A 23,401-nucleotide genomic window follows, 5' to 3' on the forward strand; every position below is an offset into this window, starting at 1 on the left:
TCTTCCCTATACCACCCCTCTAGGTCATAGCAAAGCACCGAGCTGATCTCCCTGTGCTATGCTGCTGCTTCCCACCAGCCAACTATTTTACATTCGGTAGTGTATATATGTGGATGCTACTCTCACTTCGCCCCAGCTTCCCCCTCCCACACCATGGCCTCAAGTCCATTCTCTATGTCTACCTCTTTATTCCTGCCCTGCAACTAGGTTCATCAGTACCATTTTTTTTTTTTTTAGATTCCATATATATGCGTTAGCATACAGTATTTGTTTCTCTCTTTCTGACTTACTTCACTCTGTATAACAGTCTCTAGATCCATCTACCTCACTACAAATAGCTCAATTTCATTCCTTTTTATGGCTGAGTAATAGTCCATTGTATATATGTGCCACATCTTCTTTATCCATTCATCTGTCGATGGACACTTAGGTTGGTTCCATGTCCTGGCTATTGTAAATAGAGCTGCAATGAACATTGTGGTACATGACTCTTTTTGAATTATGGTTTTCTCAGGGTATATGCCCACTAGTGGGATTGCTGGGTCATATGGTAGTTTTAATTTTCGTTTTTTAAGGAACCTCCATACTGTTTTCCATAGTGGTTGTATCAATTTAAATTTCCACCAACAGTGCAGGAGGGTTCCCTTTTCTCCACACCATTTCCAGCATTTATTGTTTCTAGATTTTTTGATGATGGCCCTTCTGACTGGCATGAGGTGATAACTCATTGTAGTTTTGATTCGCATTTCTCTAGTAATTAGTGATGTTGAGCACTTTTTCATTTGCCTCTTGGCCATCTGTATGTCTCCCTTGGTGAAATGTCTATTTGGGTCTTCCACCCTTTTTTTTCAGCGGATTGTTTGTTTTTTTCATATGGAGCTCCATGAGCTATTTGTATATTTTGGAGAATAATCCTTTGTTTTATTTGCAAATATTTTCTCACATTCTGAGGGTTGTCTTTTTGTCTTGTTTATGGTTTCCTTTGCTGTGCAAAAGCTTTTAAGTTTAATTAAGTCCCATTTGTTTATTTTTGTTTTTATTTCCGTTACTCTAGGAGGTGGGTAAAAAAGATCTTGCTGTGTTTTATGTCAAAGACTGTTTTTCCTGTGTTTTCCTCTAAGAGTTTTATAGTGTCTGGTCTTACATTTAAGTCTTTAATCCATTTGTAGTTTATTTTTCTGTATGGTGTTAGGTAGTGTTCTAATTTCATTCTTTTACATGTAGCTGTCCAGTTTTCCCAGCACCACTTACTGAAGAGGCTGTCTTTTCTCCATTGTATGTTCTTGCCTCCTTTGTTGTAAATTAGGTGATCATATGTATGTACGTTTATCTCTGGGCATTCTATCCTGTACCATTGATCTATATTTCTGTTTTTGTGCCAGTACCATACTGTCTTGATTACTGTAGCTTTGTGGTGTATTTTGAAGTTGGGGAGCCTGATTCCTCAAGCTCTGTTTTTCTTTCTCAAGATTGCTTTGGCTATTTGGGGTCTTTTGTGTTTCCATATGAATTGTAAAATTTTTTGTTCTAATTCTGTGAAGAGTGCCATTGGTAGCTTGATAGGGATTGCATTGAATCTGTAGATTGCTTTGACTAGTATAGTCATTTTCACAATATTGATTCTTCCAATCCAAGAACATGGTATATTTCTCCATCTGTTTATGTCATATTTGATTTCTTTCATCAGTGTTTTATAGTTTTCTGAGTACAAGTCTTTGGCCTCCTTAGGCAGGTTTATTCCAAGGTATTGTATTCTTTTTGTTGCAATGGTAAATGGAAGTGTTTCCTTAATTTCTCTTTCTGATTTTTCATTATTGGTGTATAGGAATGCCAGAGATTTGTGTGCATTAATTTTGTATACTGCAACCTTACCAAATTCACTGATTAGTTCTAGTAATTTTCTGGTGGCATCTTCAGGATTTTCTATGTACAGTATTATGTCATCAGAAAACAGTGACTGTTTTACCTGTTCTTTTCCAATTTATATTCCTTTTATTTCTTTTTCTTCTCTGATTGATGTGGCTAGGTCTTCCAAAATTATGTTGAATAAGAGTGGTGAGAGTGGACATCCTTGTCTTGTTCCTGATCTTATGGAAATGCTTTCAGTTTTTCACCATTGAGTATGATGTTTCCTGTGGGTTTGTCATATATGGCCTTTATTATGTTGAGGTAGGTTCCCTCTATGCCCATTTTCTGGAGCGTTTTTATCACAAATCGGTGTTGAATTTTTTCAGAAGCCTTTTCTGCATCTATTGAGATGATCATTTAGTTTTTATTCCTTAATTTGTTAATGTGGTGTATCACATTGATTAATTTGCATATACAGAAGAATCCTTGCATCCTTGGGATAAATCCCACTTGATCGTGGTGTATGATCCTTTTAATGTGTTGTTGGATTCTGTTTGCTAGTATTTTGTTCAGGATTTTTGCATCTCTCTTCATCAGTGATATTGGTCTATAATTTTCTTTTTTTGTGATATCTTTTTCTGGTTTTGGTATCAGTGGAATGGTGGCTTCGTAGAATGAATTTGAGAGTGTTTCTCCCTCTGAAATTTTTTGGAAGAGTTTGAGAAGGATCGATGTTAACTCCTCTCTAAATATTTGATAGAATTCGCCTGTGAAACCATCTGGTCCTGGGCTTTTGTTTGTTGGAAGATTTTTAATTATGGTTTCAATTTCATTACTTGTGATAGGTCTGTTTATATTTTCTAATTCTTCCTGGCTCACTCTTGAAAAATTGTCCATTTCTTTGTGATTGTCCATTTTTTTGGCATTTAGTTGTTTGTAGGAGTCTCTTATAATTCTTTGTATTTCTGCAGTGTCAGTTGTGATTTCTCCTTTTTCATTTCTAATTGATTTGCGTCTTCTCCCTTTTTTTCTTGTTGAGTCTGGCTAAGGGTTTATCAATTTTGTTTATCTTCTCAAAGAACCAGCTTTTAGTTTTATTGATTTTGCTATTGCTTTCTTCATTTCTATTTAATTTATTTCTTCTCTGATCTTTATGATTTCTTTCCTCTACTGACTTTGGGTTTTCTTTGTTCTTCTGCCTCTAGTTGTTTTAAATAAGGGTAGATTGTTTATTCGATATTTTTCTTGTTTCTTGAGGTGAGGTTGAATTGCTATAAACTTCCCTCTTAGAACTGCTTTGCTGATTCCCATAGGTTTTGGGTCGTCATGTTCTCATTGTGATTTGTTTCCATGTATTTTTTAATTTCTTCTTTGATTTTTCAGTGATCTTTTGGTTATTTAGTAGCTCACTGTTTAGCCTCCATGTATTTGTGTTTTTTACCATCTTTTTTTTCCTGTAATTGATTTCCAATCTCATAGCGTTTTGGTCAGAAAAGATGCTTAATACGATTTCAATTTTCTTAAATTTTCTGAGGCTTGATTTGTGACCCAAGATGTGATCCATCCTGGAGAATGTTTCATGTGCACTTGAGAAGAAAGTGTATTCTATTGTTTTTGGTTGGAATGTCCTATAAATATCAATTAAGTCCATCTTGTTTAATGTGTCATTTAAAGCTTGTCTTTCCTTATTTATTTTCTCTTTGGATGATCTGTCCATTGGTGTAAGTGGAGTTTGCAAGTCCCCTACTATTATTGTGTTACCGTCGATTTCTCCTTTCATGGTTGTTAACATTTGCCTTATGTATTGAAGTCTCCTATTTTGGGTGCATAAACATTCATAATTGTTATATCTTCTTCTTGGATTGATCCTTTGATCATTATGTAGTGTCCCTCCTTATCTCTTGTAACAATCTTTATTTTAAAGTCTATTTTATCTGATACAAATATTGCTGCTCCACCTTTATTTTGATTTCCATTTGCATGGAATATCTTTTTCCATCACCTCACTTTCAATCTGTATGTGTCCCTAGGTCTGAAGTGGGTCTCTTGTAGACAGCATATATATGGGTCTTGTTTTCGTATCCATTCAGCCAGTCTGTGTCTTTTGGTTGGGGCATTTAATCCATTTACATTCAAGGTTATTATCGATATGTATGTTCCTATTACCATTTTCTTAATGCTTTGGGTTTGTTTTTGTGGGTCTTTTTCTTCTCTTGTGTTTCCTGCCTAGAGAAGTTTCTTTAGCATTTGTTGTAAAGGTGGTTTGGTGGTGCTGAATTCTCTTAGCTTTTGCTTGTCTGAAAAGCTTTTGACTTCTCCATCGAATCTGAATGAGATCCTTGCTGGGTAGAGTAATCTTGGTTGTAGGTTTTTCTCTTTCATCACTTTATATGCTTCCACTCCCTTCTGGCCTGCAGAGTTTCCGCTGAAAACTCAGCTGATAACCTTATGGGGATTCCTTTGTATGTTATTTTTTGTTTTTCCCTTGCTGCTTTTAATATTTTTTCTTTGAATTTAATTTTTGTTAGTTTGATTAATATGTGTCTTGGTATGTTTTTCCTAGGGTTTATCCTGTATGGGACTCTCTGTGCTTCCTGGACTTGGGTGACTATTTCCTTTCCCATGTTAGGAACGTTTTTGACTATAATCTCTTCAAATATTTCCTCAGACCCTTTATTTTTCTCTTCTTCTTGTGGGACCCCTATAATTTGAATATTGGCGCATTTAGTGTTGTCCCAGAAGTCTCTGAGATTGTCTTCAATTATTTTCATTCTTTTTTCTTTATTCTGCTCATCAGCAATTATTTCCACCATTTTGTCTTCCAGCTCATTTATTTGTTCTTCTGCCTCAGTTATTCTGTTATTGATTCCTTCTACTGTATTTTTCATTTCAGTTATTGTGTTGTTAATCTCTGTTCATTTGTTCTTTAGTTCTTCTAGATCTTTGTTAAACATTTCTTTTATTTTCTCAATCTGTGCCTCCATTCTACTTCCGAGATTCTGGATCATCTTTACTATCATTACTCTTAATTCTTTTCCAGGTGGATTGCCTATTTCCTCTTCATTTATTTGGTCTTGTAGGTTTTTACCTTGCTCCTTCATCTATGACATATTTTTTTGCTGTCTCTCTTTTTTTTTTTTTTTTTTTATGAGTAGCATTGTGTTCCTGTCTTACTGGTCGTTTGGCCTGAAGCTTCCAACACTGCAGTTTGTAGGCTATTGGGTAGAGCTGGGTCTTGGTGCTGAGATGAGGAACTCCATGAGACCTCACCCTGATGATTATTTCCTGGCGTGTGAGGTTCTCTGTTAGTCCAGCAGTTTGGACTCGGAGTTCCTTGCGCAGGAGCTTTGGCCCGACCCTGGCTCGTGAACCAAGATCCTGCAAGCTGCATGGGGTGGCAAATAAAAAAAAAGAATAATAACAAAGTAAAAAACAAAATTAGACTAGGAAACTAACAGATGTTTTAGAACGAATATAAAAATAAAAATATAGATGAATTAACATCCAGAATGTACATCAGTACCACAATAGTAAAAAAGAGGAGGAGGGAAAAGAAAGAAAAAAAAGGGGGGGGGGAGGTCTTGGCTGTGCAGGGTGGGGCCTAAGCAAAGGCAAGGTTTGGGCGGTGGGCAGGGCCTATGCTTAGGACCCACAGGGCTGGAAAAGGCCCTGGGGGCGTGGGGGGTGAGGCTTAGGCTCAAGGAACTGAAGGGACCCAGGCATGCCACCCACTCCTGGTCTCAGAGGACAGGGGACCTCACCTGGGAGCCCAGCAGGCTTCCTGGGCCCGAGTGGGTGGGGCAAATGCCCTCCTCTCCTCTCTTGCTGCTCCAGTCTAGGAGGCCCCCTCCTGCCTGCCTCTCCTGATCTCCCCGGCCTCCCTCCTATGCCCCCAGGACCAATGTGGCCGGGGGTGGGGGTGGGGTGGGGATGGCTGTGGAGGGCAGGGGACCAGCCTGGGAGCTCAGCAGTCTCCCTGGGCCAAGTGGGTGGGGTAATTGCCCTCCATCCCTCTTCCAATCTTCCCGAAGGGCCCCTCCTGCCTGCCTCTCCTGCTCTCCACTCGGCCTCCTTCCTGTGGCCCCAAGGACCCACACAACCTGGAGGGGGCTTTGGAGGGCTGGGGATCGGCCTGAGATCTCAGTAGGCTCCCTAGGCCCGAGTGGGCGGGACAATCACCCTCCGCTCCTCTCCCACCCCTCCTGGATGGCTCCTCCCACCTTCTTCTACTGATCTCCCCAGCCTCCCTCCTATGCCCCCAAGAACCCACGTGGCCTGGAGGGGGCTTTAGAGGGGGCGGTGCCAGCTTGGATGCTCAGCAGGCTCCCCAGCCTGAGTGGGCCAGGCAATCGCCCACTGCTCCTCTCCCGCTCTTCCCAGAGAGTCCCTCCCACCTGCCTCTTATGATCTCCCTGGCCTCAGGGGTGCCAATCCTGTCTGGCCTCCACTTCTTCTGCCCCCTCAGTCCCCCCACGTCCTACCGGTTCACTTTGGGGTTCCTCCTATCTCCTTGGGCATCAGAGTCCCCCACCAGCAGCCGGCAGGCACCCTAGTTGTGGGGAGATGCTAACTCTGCATCTTCCCACATGGCCATCTTGATTGACACAAGTACACTGAATTTTAAAACTGTCTCTTCTTTTACTGAATTTATATCATTGAGCTAATGACATTTTTTGAGATATAGGTTAATTGATACAGATTCATGGAATCAATGCTATTTTTAGATGATTTTATGATTAGACCTTAAAAACATTCTGAATTTTGGAAAAATGCATAGTATACAATTAAGTGTACCCTTCTACTAAAGAACTTGGTTCCAAAGTTAACGTTATTACTGGCAACATTATTGGGTTTGTTAAGCCCTGTATTATATATGATATTAGGATGGGAACTTTCTCCTGAACATTTAAAATCTACCTCCTATTCTTCCTTATTAAACTAAATAGCATAGAAAGATGAAATGTTGTATAAAATATCATAGGATCATACATTTGTCTATGAGTCTTACCCTATTCAAGATTATCTAGCTAACTAAACTTATCGTGATCATTTCACAATACATCTAAGTCAAATCATTTTATTGTATACGTTAAATGCATGCAGTGCTGTATCTCAGTTATGTTTCAATAAAACTGGAAAAAATTATCTTTTACATGTGAGTGAAAATTGAAAGGGTTTATTTCATAGAATAATATATCCCAACTCCTAATGATCAAATGATATACATTTGTCTTCGATTGACATGATTCTTTTGGTTTTGATATATTTTGTTTGTGGAATATTAATTCAAATGAAAAAATTAGAATAAAAGCACTTAACATCTTAAAAAGACTGTTCATTAATTCTGAAACCTTTAATTTAAAAATTAGAGTAGTATTTTAATAAGCAACTTAACGGTAGCTTATTCAGCTTTAAATGTAAGTTTTTGATTTGGGGAATTTAGAATTTAATGGTCTCAATGTTACTTATCTCAATTTTGTGGTTACATAGAAGTATCCTTTTCTTTATGAAATAGCAGTGATGGGTCAACCTATTCTCAACTAATTTGGAAAGAAAAAGGTGTGTTCACACATACATATATACACACATATATATATGTGTAGATGGGGGTGGGTGGGGGGACAAAGAGAGAATGATAAAGAAAATGTGTCAGTTAACAATTGGAAAATGTGGCTGAAGGCATACTGGAGTTCTTACTAATCTTGCAACCTTTGTGTAACTTTGGAATTACTAAAAAATAAAAAAAGTTTTTTATAAAAGTAATTTAATGGTCAGTAGCAAAGTAGTCTCTGCTGGTAATTTAAATTTTATTAATTAGAATATGATTTTGAACTTCTTAAAAATAAAGTCTTAAATATTAATACTATATGAGTATATGTACTGTTTATAGGTTCAAAATTTATTCAGCAATGTTTATTCAGCACCTACTATGTGAAAGGCAATAAGCAAGGCTTTTAAGATACAATGATAAAAAACAGGAACTCTGATCTCATGCAGAATGTAGAACAAGAGTAGTATGAACAAATCAACAGTTACACTACAGTGCCAAAAATATCATGATAACTGAAGTACAAAATTTATATTAGAAGGAAATTTGTTTCCTAGTACTTTATATTGTTAAATAACTTCTTTGGAGAAACTCAATAGAGAGATAGTGTGGTTTGTTTCTTTTAGAGGAAAAATTAGCTAAAAAAAGGTTCAAAAAGGCTCAGAATTAGGCTTACACATATATTTATTTTATTTTATGTACACGCAATGAACCAGGAAGCAGTTGCATTATAGGTGAAAGGATCAGAATATGTTTGATTAAAACTGTGGCTATAAGGGTAATTTACATTTTCACTAAAACTTATAATTTAAATAGATTTCATAAGTGGGAGAATAAACAATGCATCTTAATAAATTGTACTAAAAATTTAATATGAAAATTAGACATAAGAAATTCATATCATACACTGACATCATTTATTATAAACCTGAATTACTATTTATAATCAACTGCAAGCAGCACTACATCTGTTTTGCAGGTTGCAAATAATACTCTGTGGTCTTTTGAAATTCAAAAAGGAAAAACTTTCTTTTTACCTTTTCCAGCCTATCAGTTGCAAAGCTGTCCTGATCCACGCCCATTTCGAAATGGTTTTGTAATCGGCAATGATTTTACTGTGGGGCAAACCATTTCATTTGAATGTTTCCCTGGTTACACGTTGATTGGAAATTCAGCTCTCACTTGCCTTCATGGAGTGAGTCGCAATTGGAATCATCCACTTCCAAGGTGTGAAGGTATGATTCTAAATTGAAGCTGTCTTTTAGGTGATATCATCTATGTTTAATAATTCTTGTTTTGATACTCTTTTTTTTTTGTTTTCCTCTTCAAATAGCATGCTAAATATACAGTTTTTCTTTTAGTTGTAGAATTACAGTTAGTACCCAGATCAAAGGCCTAAGGCTCCATAATGAATAACTGGTTTTGTCATTATAGGCAGGAGACCTAACCTTCTTCACTGGATGTGAAAGTAAAGTTTGTTAACCCTTTAGAGCTTCTTCTGTGTGATGTCTGTGTGAGTGCATCTGTGTTTGTTTAGTAATCATTCTTATATAAACCAGTAACCCAGATACTACTACTGAATTTGGGCTCATTTCTTCTGAAGAAAAAAAAACCCTTTTAAATAAAAATGGCTTGAACCTCTTTATAAGACCTTATATTTATACATGATATAAGACAAAAGTTGAATAGTGTATATATGGATAAAGTATTTGAAAGAAGAGAAAACAATGCAATTTACTAATCTAGTGATAGTGAATAACTGTGTAGCATACCTCATGCTGAAAAATAAATAAAAGCTCACTGTTTGGTTCATGGTTTCCAGCTTCATTTTTTTTTTTTTTTTTTTTTTTTTTAATTTATTTGTTTATTTATTTTTGGCTGTGTTGGGTCTTCGTTTCTGTGCAAGGGCTTTCTCTAGTTGTGGCAAGTGGGGGCCACTCTTCATCGCGGTGCGCGGGCCTCTCACTATCGCGGCCTCTCTTGTTGCAGAGCACAGGCTCCAGACGCGCAGGCTCAGTAACTGTGGTTCACGGGCCCCGTTGCTCCGCGCCATGTGGGATCTTCCCAGACCAGGGCTCGAACCCGTGTCACTAGCATTGGGAGGCAGACTCTCAACCACTGCGCCACCAGGGAAGCCCCCAGCTTCATTTTACATACCTTAACTGTGGTAAAAACATAACACAGATGTCTTTTATACTGTTTAAGAGGTATGAAATGTTTACCTTTTTCTTTATAATCAGTTTATTGTGATTCTACTTAAATATTTTGTTTTGTGTTTTTTTCTGTAGCTCTTTGTGGAGGGAATATAACTGCAATGAATGGCACCATTTACTCTCCTGGATATCCTGATGAATACCCAAACTTTCAAGACTGTTTTTGGCTTGTAAAAGTACCCCCTGGGAATGGAATCTACATCAATTTTACTGTTCTTCAAACAGAACCAATCTATGATTTCATTACTGTATGGTAAGCCAAGACCATTGTCATTGATTGATTCAACTGTATGTAACAGTGAAACAAGGAAGGAATGAAAATATATCACAGTCCTCTGTACAAATTGCCATCTGATGTTTGAATTGGTGTGAGTAACTGAGGGTGACAGTGTGTGTTTTGCAGAATGAGACAAACAAGAGAAATAGATTTTAGCTTATTTGCCCATGAAGTAGCTAAACACGTAGAACAAAAACTTTATGGGTGAAAAAAAGATTTAAATTTGTTATTAAAATAATGTGCAAAACCTGGGAATTAAATCAGAGTAAGTTTAAGGTAAGAAAGTTCTCTCTATACAGAACTAGTGAAATTTAAAAGCCTATGTTCCAATAAGTTATTTAATACAACTACTGAATTTCTGTCATAATAATTCATCATAAAATATTATATTTGTATTATTATTATCCTGTTAATTAAAGCATCTCTATTTAAACTAAAAAGAAAACAGCTTAATTAATTATTGACAATTGGTTAATTGAACTACCATGTGACTTCTAAAATTCATTCTAAATTTAACAGTCTATGATTCTCAAGATTATTTTGAAGAAAATAAAAGGAAGGCAAACCTCAAGCATTTGGGAAGATCTGGGTTGCGGTCAGGAAACCAAAGACAATTTAATTGATTACAGCTAATATGGGTACATTTCTTTTGGATAAAACTGTTATCTTTTTAAATATGTTATCACCTAAATAAACGTATACCAATATGATTTGGCACTCGTTGATTATTTCATCCACTGCATCTTTATCATCTCATATGTAATACTTTCATTAAACTTTGTGTGAAACTTTCCAAAAAAATCAATCTCACTCTCCCTTTCTCCCCTCCCTGCTCTATGTCTCTCCTATAGGGATGGACCAGACCAAAACTCACCTCAGATCGGGCAGTTCAGTGGCAATACTGCTTTGGAATCAGTCTATAGCACTTCAAACCAGATTCTAATCAAATTCCACAGTGATTTCACAACAAGTGGCTTTTTTGTGCTCAGTTATCACGGTTGGTATCATCTAGGCATTTCTATTTCGTCTGGCACTGTTTGAAATTGTCCTTGAAAAATTGAGTGTAATATATATATTCAACGAATGATTGAAAAGGTATTAAAATTTGACACTTTTTTATCATTTCAAATACATTTACTTGCAAAGAACAGCCTCTTCTAAGCATTTAGGGACATTAAAATGTGAGCAATTGGAGATAGGAAATAAATCAGTCAGTAATTACCGCAGTAGAAAATAATCATTTTTGCATGGAAACGCATAAAAGAGAACCAGCTGTTCATATTTTATTGCATGTAATTTTGAAACATCAATAGATTTTTTTTCAATACAAAATGTTTAATCTATTTAACCTACTTTCTTTCTAAAATTAGAATCCAATAACTTTATGCTTTGGATCACATTACTCATTCATTTATACTCTGTTTCATAACTATATCTATTCTAGAATCTTACAGTTTTAAGCGACTATTTCAGATCATTAAGTTCATAGCTTTTACTCCCGTGAAATAATTTATGAAGAGTTTCAATTTCAATTCTTTGTATATAATTATTCTGGGTTCTCTCTTCATAACATTAACTTTTTGAAGAACAGTCAGATGGTTTCAGAGGATTTTTAAAATTTCCTGTTATGTTAAATTATATTTCATTATAAATAAGAAAATGTTTATTTCTAGTGATTATATCCTTTCATCTGCTATGACTGTAGTTTCATAAGCACATTCTGTTTCATATGACTTTGTCAGACCAATTCCATGAGCATCACAGGATCAGTAAGCTACTAAATTAAATTTGCAAAACTTATATTAAAATTTCCAGGGTGAACGTGTACCTTGTCCATTACATTAACATACAATTTAATGTTTTCTTCTTTTTTTAACACAAAGTAAGAAAATCTTTGATACTCAAAGCTTATATTACATGAAAAATATGGTAAGTCAAATATGGTTATACACAAAGACACTTAAAACACATTGGGTCTAGAAATACTCAGAGAACAGACCAGAAAATATTTGATTTGCTTAATCTCAGCACTTATCAATCAGTAGATGATGCCCAATTTGTGCTTCTGTAGTGGCCAGAGCTGCATGTATACTCCGGCATAGCCAATTAGAAAGCAGAGAGTTCAGTTAGATAACTTTGATTCAGCCTGTTTATTTTTTTTAATAACTCATTTGCCTTTTTTAATGAATTGGTCATTGGTACTGGCGGTATGTATATACAGTCTAAAGCTGCAACAATAGCTTTATTACTTTGAAAGGGAATCATAGCTCAAGAACTACTAAACTAAATGATTTTAAATTCAAAAGATGAATTCGTTGCTGAACTGTATTTTGTACATTTTCTCTCTTCACAGATCCCCACATAAATTTTTATTATTTTGTATCTTGCCTGAACAAGTGATAAAGAAGGGACTGTTCATTGATGGACTGTAAATATCCATAAAATAATCTTATAGGGAGTGGAAAAGTCTTATAAAACTTAGGAAACATTTCAAAGGGGAAATATTGTCAGAGAAAAGGATGTCAGTATCTGTGTGTGTGTGTGTGTGTGTTTGTGTGTGTGTTTGTGTGTGTGTGTGAAAATGTGAAATCCTTACATAGAAAATACAAGGATGACAGAATATAGGTAAACACATACAAAATATGAATGTAGATTTACATAGACACTTATGTGAATGTATATACATATATTCTTATTCCAAATTATGTTTCACCTGATTTTTGTAACTAGGTTCTGAATCATATATATTAAAAATAGAATTAGTTTAGGAATAAGGAAGATCAAATATTTGTTTAGGGCTTTGTTTTTCAGCTGACTTAGGACAAGTTACCCTTTGGTTTCCACTTTCTTCAGCTATAAGACCACATGGTATAATTGCTGAGAAGATTAATGAGATACTGTATATATAGAAATTACTCCAATTACTGGCATGTATTAGGTTGAACCATATGAAATTGGTCAGAAATGCTGAATATTGACAGTTTTGTATAGCTCAACCCATGTAAGTGCTGTCATTATCACTATCATCAACATTGCATTGCAGAGATGAAATGATTAGAGACAATGAGTAATATACAGTTAGCTTAGTTCCTAGGACAGTGTATGTTCAGTAAATATTCCTTTCCTTACAATATCTTACCTCACATATAAGTTTTTCTAATAGAGTATTTATATTTATTTATACTTATATTTTAAATTTTATAATAAGGCACAATTGCCAAAGCTTAGAGAAGCCTAACATTTGAATCAACATCTCTGGCAATTTTACCCAAACCTTAAAATAACCTTGAAATTTGGAGAGGTAGCCAGGGGTCATGTTAAAAATTGACAGATGCCTTATAGTCTACTAGCCCTAGTAGTATAATTTTCCTAAGCACACTTTCATCCTGACTCACCTTTTCAAGAATGCATGATGCCTTCATTAAATCAAATTTAAAGCTACCCTATCATCTGGTTCATTGATTCTTATTCCCCAGTGCCTACTCTGACTCCCATTAGATTCTTGCTCTCACTGCCCCCTGAACTTCCATTCTTAAATGGTTTCTTACTCATCTTCAGTTCTTTAACTCTACCTATCTTAAGTCCCATTTCTCCTTTTCTTGATAAGTCAGACTCATAAGGATCACTACCATCTTTTCTATGATTGCACTTACTCTTTTCACCAAACTTTTCAGCACTTACAGTATGCTGTATTGTTTTATATGCCTTGTGAGTTTAATACTAGTGAGTGCTTTTATGAGGACACAGATCACACTTATGCTTCTTAATCCTTTCATAGTTTTATTATTGACTAAGTAATTATATTTTAGTCTTACGGTCATGTGTGTTCGATTCTTTTTAAAATGTTGTCTAATTGAGTTTATTTGAGCTGTCTTAGTGACAACTTTTTTTAAAGTATTTGTTTATTTATTTATGGATGTGTTGGGTCTTCGTTTCTGTGCGAGGGCTTTCTCCAGTTGTGGCAAGCGGGGGCCACTCTTCATCGCGGTGCGCGGGCCTCTCACTATCGCGGCCTCTCTTGTTGCGGAGCACAGGCTCCAGACGCGCAGGCTCAGTAATTGTGGCTCACGGGCCCAGTTGCTCCGCAGCATGCGGGATCTTCCCAGACCAGGGCTCGAACCCGTGTCCCCTGCACTGGCAGGCAGATTCTCAACCACTGCGCCACCAGGGAAGCCCAGTGACAACTTTTAAAAAGGTTATTTTACAATTATGTACATGTGTGCTCATCCCTCCTCACAAAAACAAAAACAAAAAAGCCTGTTTTCAAATTGGTATTAATATAATTAGTACAATTTAATATAACCAAAAATATAATATTCATATCCATGACTCGTATTCAGTAGCTATAGCTTAGTGCCAAAATGAACTCTCATAATGGTAAAAAAAAAAAAAAAAAAAAACTGGTCAAGTCATTTGGTACTTTTTCATAAGTTAACCAGGGAGATAATTCACTATTTAACACTTAGTTGAAGCTGATTTAATATACCTAAGCTTAGAATGGTTTACTCCCCCACTCAGTTTTCTTTATAGTCTCTTAGTGATTTAATAGCTCCTTCTGTTATGCCCAAACCTATAAGTCAGAAGTGGTTTTCTTAGGACTTGTGTACTTACTTTATAAATTTAACAGATCAGTATTTTCATATATTTTCTTAAGGTCACATTGATTATTTAGGTTTTATTTCTTAATATATTTTTAATATGTCTGAAAGGAGAAAAAAATGTGTTTTTATGAGATCTAGTCAGATATCTGTCTTTTATAAAACATCACCTTCGTAAAACCTTTCATGATCAAAAATAACATTCATAAAAAGCTTTGGAAAATGGAAGTTCTATGCAGTGAAGAAATAGAGCAGGCATAAATGTTGAGGCACTTTATCTCAGATACCATATTTCTTCTTCATCTGAGGAAATCTGCTAGTCTCTCTCTGTATTACTATAACCATAATTCCCTAAAGAAAGAGCTGAATTTTCTTGATATCTGCCATAGAGTCAAGATGAGTTTGTCTTATAATAAATAATAACAGTATTCAGTCCTAATCAATGACTTCCTGAAAGTAAATTACACAAAACCTGTTTCAACTGCATGTATTTGCAGACAGTAACTTTGTATAGTCACTCTAATAGCGATAGCTACCATTTACTGAATACTTAATAGGCCAGGCACTATGCTAGATGCTTTCCATGCTAATTTTTGTAATAACTCTGCAATATAAGTATTATTATCCCCATTTTAATAATTAAAGAACCAAAAGACAGAAATTTGTAATGTATATAAAGCCAGATAACTAATAAATAGAAAGGCTGCCAGGAATTCAAAATAGGTCTGTCTGACTTAAGGACTGACCTCTTTTTAAATAATGACAACAATAACAGCAATCATAATAATAGCTAAACTATGCTGAGTTCTTACTAAGTGCCAGGTAGTGTCCTAAGCTGGTATTATCTCATGCATGGATTATATTTAATGGTATGTAAACATAATTTTTCTTTAAAAATTAGCAATGATTTTCATTTTTATCAAGATAAGTCATCTCACTTTCTAGAAAATACCTCTCCTAATTACAGCTTGGAACATTGAACTTCTTAGTGCTTCTCTTCCCCAGGACCTACAGGCTAACAACAATATGTTGGTAGGTTTATCACAACTTAGTGTGTTCCTCTTTGTAGTTTCCAAAATGTTTTATGGTCCCTGTGTGATGAGAAAATAAGATAAATTTTATTAGGAATCTGATTTATGCCAACCACTGTAGTATAGCCAGAATATATATTTATTAATTTAAAACAAAAGGTATCATTTTAATGCTTAAATCTATTATCCAGGGTACCTCTTTTTCTAATATCAGATATTAGGGAACCTCAATTATTACAGAAGATTTTCTTAGGATAATACAATTTAATAATATATATTATCCATTGTTTTCTGTTATTGGCACAGTTTCTGTGAATGAGTGGGTTGATTATATATTGAATTTCAGATTATTTTTAAGAAATATATTTAAAAAGCCTGTAATACCTTTTAGGTCATCTTTTAAGGTTATATTACCTTTACAATGAATGCTGTATTTGGGGACAAGTATATTTAACTCCACAAAGTCTCATCCTAAAAGAGACTACTGTAGATATAAGGACACATTTTATATAAAACATAAATCACCATTGCTTTGAACTGTGTGACCCCATTGCCTTACACAACGTAAAGATCTGACCTCCTTTCATATTTCAGTAATAGAGCATTGAGCTCATGAAATGTTTCATTGTTTGATTTCCAGAGAGCATAGGGGGTATGAACATCATACAATTATTTATATATATATATATATATATATATATATATATATATATATATATATATATATACACACACACACAGCTAAAAAACCAAACTGGTAAAACTATAATGATGAAAAGATATTGCCATTTACTATTATTTAAATGACTACTTAGTGATTACTTAAATGACAAAAAGTCATGTCAAAATTGCTTACCATATTTTGGTATTTTGCTGTGTGTGATAAGATGGCATTTATATTCTACAGTATCTCAGTCCCCTCCAGCCAAAGTCCATCAGGAACACCTCTGTAGTTAAACAAAGTTGAGTTTATAGGCTCACTGTAATGTGTGGGACAACATACCATGAGAAACCCCGTGGAGTCTCAGTGAGAGGGTGTTAGGAGGGGCTTGTTGTAGGATTTGGGCTGTGTAAGATGGTTCTGGAAGGTTCAAGGAAGCATGTTTTTCCTCTGGGTTGGGTGCTGTTAGAAAATTGGAGCAGTTCTGTAATTGGGTATCTTAATTTTTTTCTAGAAGGTGGAAGGTATGGAACACACCTAAAACTATGATTGGCGTGGGGTAGCAGCATTCTCTCATACTAGCTGAGATGGAGGATCTTGGTCATATTGGTGGTTTGGATAGTGTTTTCATTTTGTTTTGTGGGTTTTGTTTTGTTTTTTCTGTGCTCAGACATGATTAGGGAAAGGTCTTATTTTTGTCTTGTTCCAACAAGGTCAAAGAGCTATCATGTCTGTTAGTTGTTAGTTAAATTGATTACAGTCAACAGTAGAAAATCATGGCCTATCAGTTAGAGCCAGGCCGGCTCCAAGCCAACAGCATACAGGGGTTGTGCTTTGTTTTGTTTTCTTTTGCTTTTTTTTTCTTTAGTCTTTTCTTTTCAATATGCAGAATAAAGTGATGGTTAAAGAGCTAAAACGTGTTCCTTCATAGCCAAAACAAACCAAACTATGGTAGTAAACAGAGAAAGGAAAATAGAGACTGACAAAGAAAAAATTGTCACCTCTGATGTGCTCTGTTATCTACTAATGTGCTAGGCAACTCAACCATGTAGAGAAGAGACCTTTAGCACATTACTTTTCAGACTCTAATGGTCTCCGTACTAAGGTAGGATACTTTCCATTAGCTATTGGAATATGGGAAAGTCACTTCATGCAAAAGATATTTGAATTTTCTTATGGATAATTCAGGATATTTCCCAAAAGCGTGTTTACTATACTTCTGTTTTTCCACCTCTAGGAAAATACCTAGTAACTTCTTGTTGATCCATTTCTAATGATCCATTCCATTTCTCTGTCTCATCTCTAAATCTAGGGCTGAACATTTTCTCTTGATTTCAAAGATTCTCCCTTATATAGGCAGAGACACAAATTGATTATAAAATATTAACAGATAAAAAGTGATATTTGTAAGTAATTTAAGCACCACTGAAACTTACCTGTATGGTTCATATCAATTCACTAGCAGACCTTCTCCAAAATGGAAAAAAAATTACTTATTATTTTTTCTTCTTAGTTAGAACTCAGATAGCATTTGTTTAAATACTCCTAACTCTACTTTCAAGTGGAGCTACTTAAAGTTATTTTACATAACTTTTGAAATAACATTACCAAAATTACATAACTGAGTATGTAATTATCAGTGCTTTTCCTCCTCCAAATCTTCCCCAAATCATGAAGTTATCATACTTGAACTAATCTGGGTCACCACTGAAGTGCAACAGTGGTTATAGAGAGCTTAGAATTTATAAGAGCACATAGAACATTTTTTTTCCTCTGTAAGAAATACTGCATCCTTATTTGGCAGAAAGGTTGTGCACTTGTGCTTTTGTGGTTTAGAGAAGGAATGGCAATTTGCCAGTGTCCTGTTTTGTCTTTTTTTGAAGAAGCCTTTAATAGCTCAGTTGAACTGAAGTAGATAAATGCAGCATTCTTTTCTGGAATTGGGTTGGTTATTTCATTACGAAGAAAATAGGAAATGAAAAATAACCAAATATATTGCCAGAATTAAACTCTAAAGTGATTTTAAGAAGCAAATTTGTTGGAGCAGGAACCAGACATCTGTACACATTTGAATGAAAACAGAGCACTGTTCAAACAATGGTCATCCTCAAAAGATACTGACATGCACTCTAACCCACAACTGCCTCTGTTTCATCCCCATTTGCAATTTGAGAGTTAGAGTCTTCTTAGGGAAGACTATTTGTTTAGAGACTCTTTCCCTCCTGAAAAAAACCTATATTTTGTGTGTTACTTAGCAAATATGTGTTGGATTATAAGTAAAGTGAAAGGAGCTAATTACTCAATTGTGAAAAAGACACATGAAGTGTCTCCTCCCTTATGTTACTTAAAGCCTAGATGGAGTCACAAATAGTGAAAAAGTAAACTAATAAATGGAAAATAATAAATGTTGAAACAAGTCATGATATCCAGTTACGGGCAGAACTGAAACTTTTAAATTGTATCATCAAAATTTTAAATAGCATGAGTATGTATTTTAATCCATGTTTTCCATGGATTGTTCTATTTAGAAACAGCTTCAAAGTGATGACCATTAATGAAAAAACTGTGTAACATAGATATTTACACATTTAAAATACACATTTGAGCTAAATCTGTGTTCTCTTTTAGATGAATCATTTTATTTGACATGCCATTCACCTTTAAGACACCACTGACTTATTTAATAACTATGCAAGGGCATCGTATCCTACATGTCATGATTGTATGTGCTACAAAACAGAGTTCTGTGATTAGAAAATAAGAGTAAAGGGTAAGAGGAGGTAGGCAGTGAAGAGCTCAGAAGATACATTTATCCTGATGATGTAAAATTGGGAATTAAGACACAAAGTCAGACTTGAAGTCAACAGGATCAGTGAAATCACTTAGGTGGAGACTGTAGAAAATTTGTTCGAAGGAAAGTTTATTCAGAATTCAAATCTATAAAATTGTTGAAAATAGAATTGCTCTTATTGAGGTAGAGGAAGGAGGTAGGGACATTACACCTCCTCACACCCTCCATGACTCCAAGGTGATCCCTTGTCTCTAGGAACAGAGTTATAAAATGCTGATTGTACCAAAGAACGGAGAATAAGAGAATTTAGCTCACATCACCCACGTGGTCTTGGGAAAATAACACAGTATCTCTGAGCATCATCTTCCTCATAATAATAATTTCCAACCTCTAGTCTTTTAAACTCTCCAGCTGAGTTATCTAGGTCATTCTAAGCAGGTTCTACAGATGACAGGAGTCATGAATTCCTCATTGATAAAAATGTGCTTCTTCTTTAAAATAAAATACTTTTTGATTAGCATGAAGATTAAAAACAAGTTTACAGGCAAACAAAGATCAGATAAAATGCCCTCCTCTAAAGCAATTATACTCCAATAAAAAGATAAATAAATAAAGCATAATCTCATAAGGATTTCTCCCTGTAGGGCTCTCTGTATCTTCCTCTCCCCCTTTCCTTACCTCTCTGGCATTTCTCACAACTACCTTTTACCTTGATAATTGTAATTTTTGCTCATGTTTCCTCCTCTATCTGAATGCTCTTCTGCCCATGATTACCCTTCAGCACTGGAAAAAATCTTACTCATCCTTTAAAATTTATCTCATTCATTTCTTTTTATCAGAATTTTCCCTAACTAGCCTAGTTGATATTCCTCAGTACTCTCATAATACTCTCACAATAGGGCCCATACTGAAGATATGGGCTTTGAAGTTAAAGGACATAGGCTGGACTTCTGGATAAACCCTGTACTAGTTGTGTGATCTCAGGCAAGTTACTATGCCTTTAAACCTCCTTCATTTTATCTCCGAACTGAGGTACATAAAGAAATTAACTCCTAAGTTTAAGTAATGAAATTATGCATATAAAACACATTTTTCTTCAAATGTTATAACAGCGTAAAATGTTTCTTAATAATAGTATATTACATCTTTTGAAGACAACTAGTGAAAACAAGGCTTTAATCAAGCAAACAGTTGTGATACAGATATCATATAGGGCCAGTAGTCATGATACTTAGATTCATAGAGACCTTTTTTCAGTGGACTTTACCTTATGCGAAATAAGACTCTACCTAATCTAATGGGATGACCAGTTTAGAAACATAAAATTTAATAAATGGATACTTTGTAAACACACTAATCTGGCATGGTGAAAGAAGGCTCTGGAGCCAGACTATGTTCAAATCCCAGCTCTGCCATATTATAGCTGTATGAGTTGGACAAATTCTTTAATTCTTTTAACAGTTTTTCTTTTATATAATGGGAATAATTATAGAACTTGTTACATAAATTAAGTAATAAAATAAATAAAATTTTTGTGAGGACTAATAGAGTTAATATAAGTGAAATGTTCATAATATTGCTTGGAATAGAGTAAGCCTTGAGTATTGTTCGCAATTATGACTGAATGCTAGGCACTTTGCTAGATGCAGGGGATTCTGTGATGAACCTTGGGAAGCTAGGCATTGAGCACATAAACATGAGTGTATAATTCCAAATTGTGATTATGCCAAGATAGAAGCACATAATCAGAAGGACTAGAATGAGGGTGAGAAATAAGGAGTTAAAAGGTAAGCATTCTTACCATGGGAAAATATTTAAGGAATGATTAATTTTCCCTCAATGTTGTAGCATTTTTTTTAATAAAGAAATAGTTGAAACTTGATAAATTCTACCATATATTTTTATTCTTATAAATAAACCTTATGTAATTTTCTTTTTTCACATATGTGAATATGTATAGCTGCTCAGAGAAGGAATAAACATTGTCTATTTTTATAGCCTATCAACTAAGAGTGTGTCAACCTCCACCACCCGTACCCAATGCTGAGATTTTGACAGAAGATGATGAATTTGAAATAGGTAAAGTCTGCTAAATTACTTTCAAAGAAAACATACTGTTAGCAGAGGTATTTACTTTAAAAGAAATAAGAATAAAGAATAGTAGCAGCCTGTCTTAGACCGTCTTTCCCTGGATCGATGGGGATTGTTTAGAATTCTTAAGAATGGATAACAGTGAAAAGAGGAAAGGGAGTATTAGGCAAGAAGAAAGAATTACGTATTTCCAGGATGTACAGTTAGAAAACAGTGCAGGAATTTGAGCCATATAACTATTCTGGTAGTTCCTTCCAAAGTATTATTTTGCTACCTTCCAACACTGTAGTTTTAACTACTCTTCTTTGAATTCAGGCATAAACCTGATGTGTATAATGAAGGATATGTAGGGTGTATTAGAAGACATGTTTTATTTCCATGTCCTTGAAAACAATTGGTTGGTTATGCTCAATTTTATTGTAAATAAAGTCCTTTTAAAACTTGGTTGGAAATTTAACTGCAATAATATCTAATAGTTTGAAAAATTATGTAAGAAAAGAAGACATCCTAATGTTATCATAATAATTTTTTATCATTATTATCCTAGTAATATTAATATTGGTTGAGAAATGTAAGAAAACATCAATGACCAATGTAAATCTAATCTTAATAGCAATAACTAGGAATCTCCTTTTAACTGCTTGATATATTTTTAATGAATACCTTACCCGTACCAACAGGATTATTTCTTTACTACTATTGCTTATATCTAACCAGATTGCCCCAGTACAGTCTTACTGGTAGTTTATTCTTGGCTTCAGTTCTGATTGGTCAGTACTTATGACATACTAGTAGTTCAATATTTTGAATGTCATCACTGCTTATAACTAATAGAATTTTTATATTGATTGAAAATGACTGAAAGAAAAAATATTCTAATTTTATATTGAAACATCTGTTTATTTTAACCATTACCTTGTTGCTTATCAGAAGCCCCTTCTGCATTTTTTTTTAATAGGTGATATTATTAGGTATCAGTGTCTTCCAGGATTTACTTTGGTTGGTAATGCAATCCTGACATGCAGACTAGGAGAACGACTCCAGATGGATGGAGCGCCTCCAGTTTGTCAAGGTACCAATTCTTATGATTATTTATTTCTAAATATCTGTTTTATGTTTAATTCAGTACTAGCAAAATAGAGAAAAATCTATTTTATGTAATTATTATATATTTAACTGACAATAATGTTAAATATTATACAACTCATAAGTGGTATTTTTCATTCCATTATTTCTCAGATTTAAGTAAACATTTTTAATTCATCCAAGGCTTAATTTTTCTAGTTTATCCCAAACTCAATTCAATCTATTTAAATTATTTTTGCGTGAGGAGTGGACATGGAGGTAGAAAGCAAGAAAAATCACTTTTTTTTTTTTTTATCTTAGCACATTTATCTCATTTCATTAGCAATATGTATTGGATTTTGTCAAATGCTTTTTTTAATTTAAAAAATTTTTTTTTTATTTTTGGGTGTGTTGGGTCTTCGTTGCTATGCATGGGCTTTCTCTAGTTGTGGCGAGCTGGGGCTACTCTTTCTTGTGGTGTGTGGGCTTCTCATTGCAGTGGCTTCTTTTGTTGCGGAGCATGGGCTCTAGGTGCGCGGGCTTTAGTAGTTGTGGCTCGCGGGCTCTAGAGTGCAAGCTCAGTAGTTGTGGCACACTGGCTTAGTTGCTCTGTGGCATGCGGGGTCTTCCCGGGCCAGGGCTTGAACCCACGTCCCCTGCATTGGCAGGTGGGTTCTTAACCACTGCACCACGAGGGAAGCCAAAAAAAAAAAATCACTTTAAATAAAGGTTCCAATGTTGACTGCAAGTAGTTTCTATTCTGACCACTAGAATCATTAAACTTTTTTGAGCACCTGTTAAGAATGAGGATCTGAGGGAAAAAACAAACAAACAGAAAGTGGTAAATGGTCCCTGCTGTGAAAGCAACATGGTGTAAGGGATATGACAGCCATACAGCTTGTAGCAATACAGTACTAAGGAAACAGGCCAGGGGGCTATAGAGTCACAAAATTTTAAACTATTTATAGGACAGGGAAAGCTTGATGGAGGCATTGCTCCCTGAGTCATCGGTTCCAAATGAAAAGTGATACTTTGGTAGAACTACGATAGGGAAAGTGTGGTCCAAGTGACAGAGGTATATGCAAAGACACAGAAATGAAAGACAATGAGGTACAGACTTCAAGGCATTCACTATGTTATAAGGGCAAGACCATGATGGATCTTGAATGATGTACTGGGATTTTGATGTTCAGGAATCATGTGTTATTAACTTGTATAGCTCCTAGGGCCCGTAACAGTGCCTAACACATAGTAACTAATTATAAATATTGGTTAATT

At 35.1% G+C, this 23,401-nt stretch overlaps 1 protein-coding gene across 1 annotated transcript in view; it reads left to right on the forward strand.

The window, feature by feature from the left end:
• The window catches only part of CSMD3 (CUB and Sushi multiple domains 3), a 1,171,706-nt gene that overhangs the window by 1,055,624 nt on the left and 92,681 nt on the right, over window positions 1-23,401 (forward strand). The window contains 5 exon segments of the mRNA XM_059902305.1: window positions 8,443-8,631; window positions 9,685-9,862; window positions 10,738-10,883; window positions 20,966-21,046; window positions 22,017-22,130. Of these exon segments, the coding sequence (XP_059758288.1) occupies window positions 8,443-8,631; window positions 9,685-9,862; window positions 10,738-10,883; window positions 20,966-21,046; window positions 22,017-22,130 (708 nt within the window).

Source organism: Balaenoptera ricei, chromosome 17 (genome assembly GCF_028023285.1).
Source record: "Balaenoptera ricei isolate mBalRic1 chromosome 17, mBalRic1.hap2, whole genome shotgun sequence".
NCBI classification, from domain to species: Eukaryota; Metazoa; Chordata; class Mammalia; order Artiodactyla; family Balaenopteridae; genus Balaenoptera; species Balaenoptera ricei.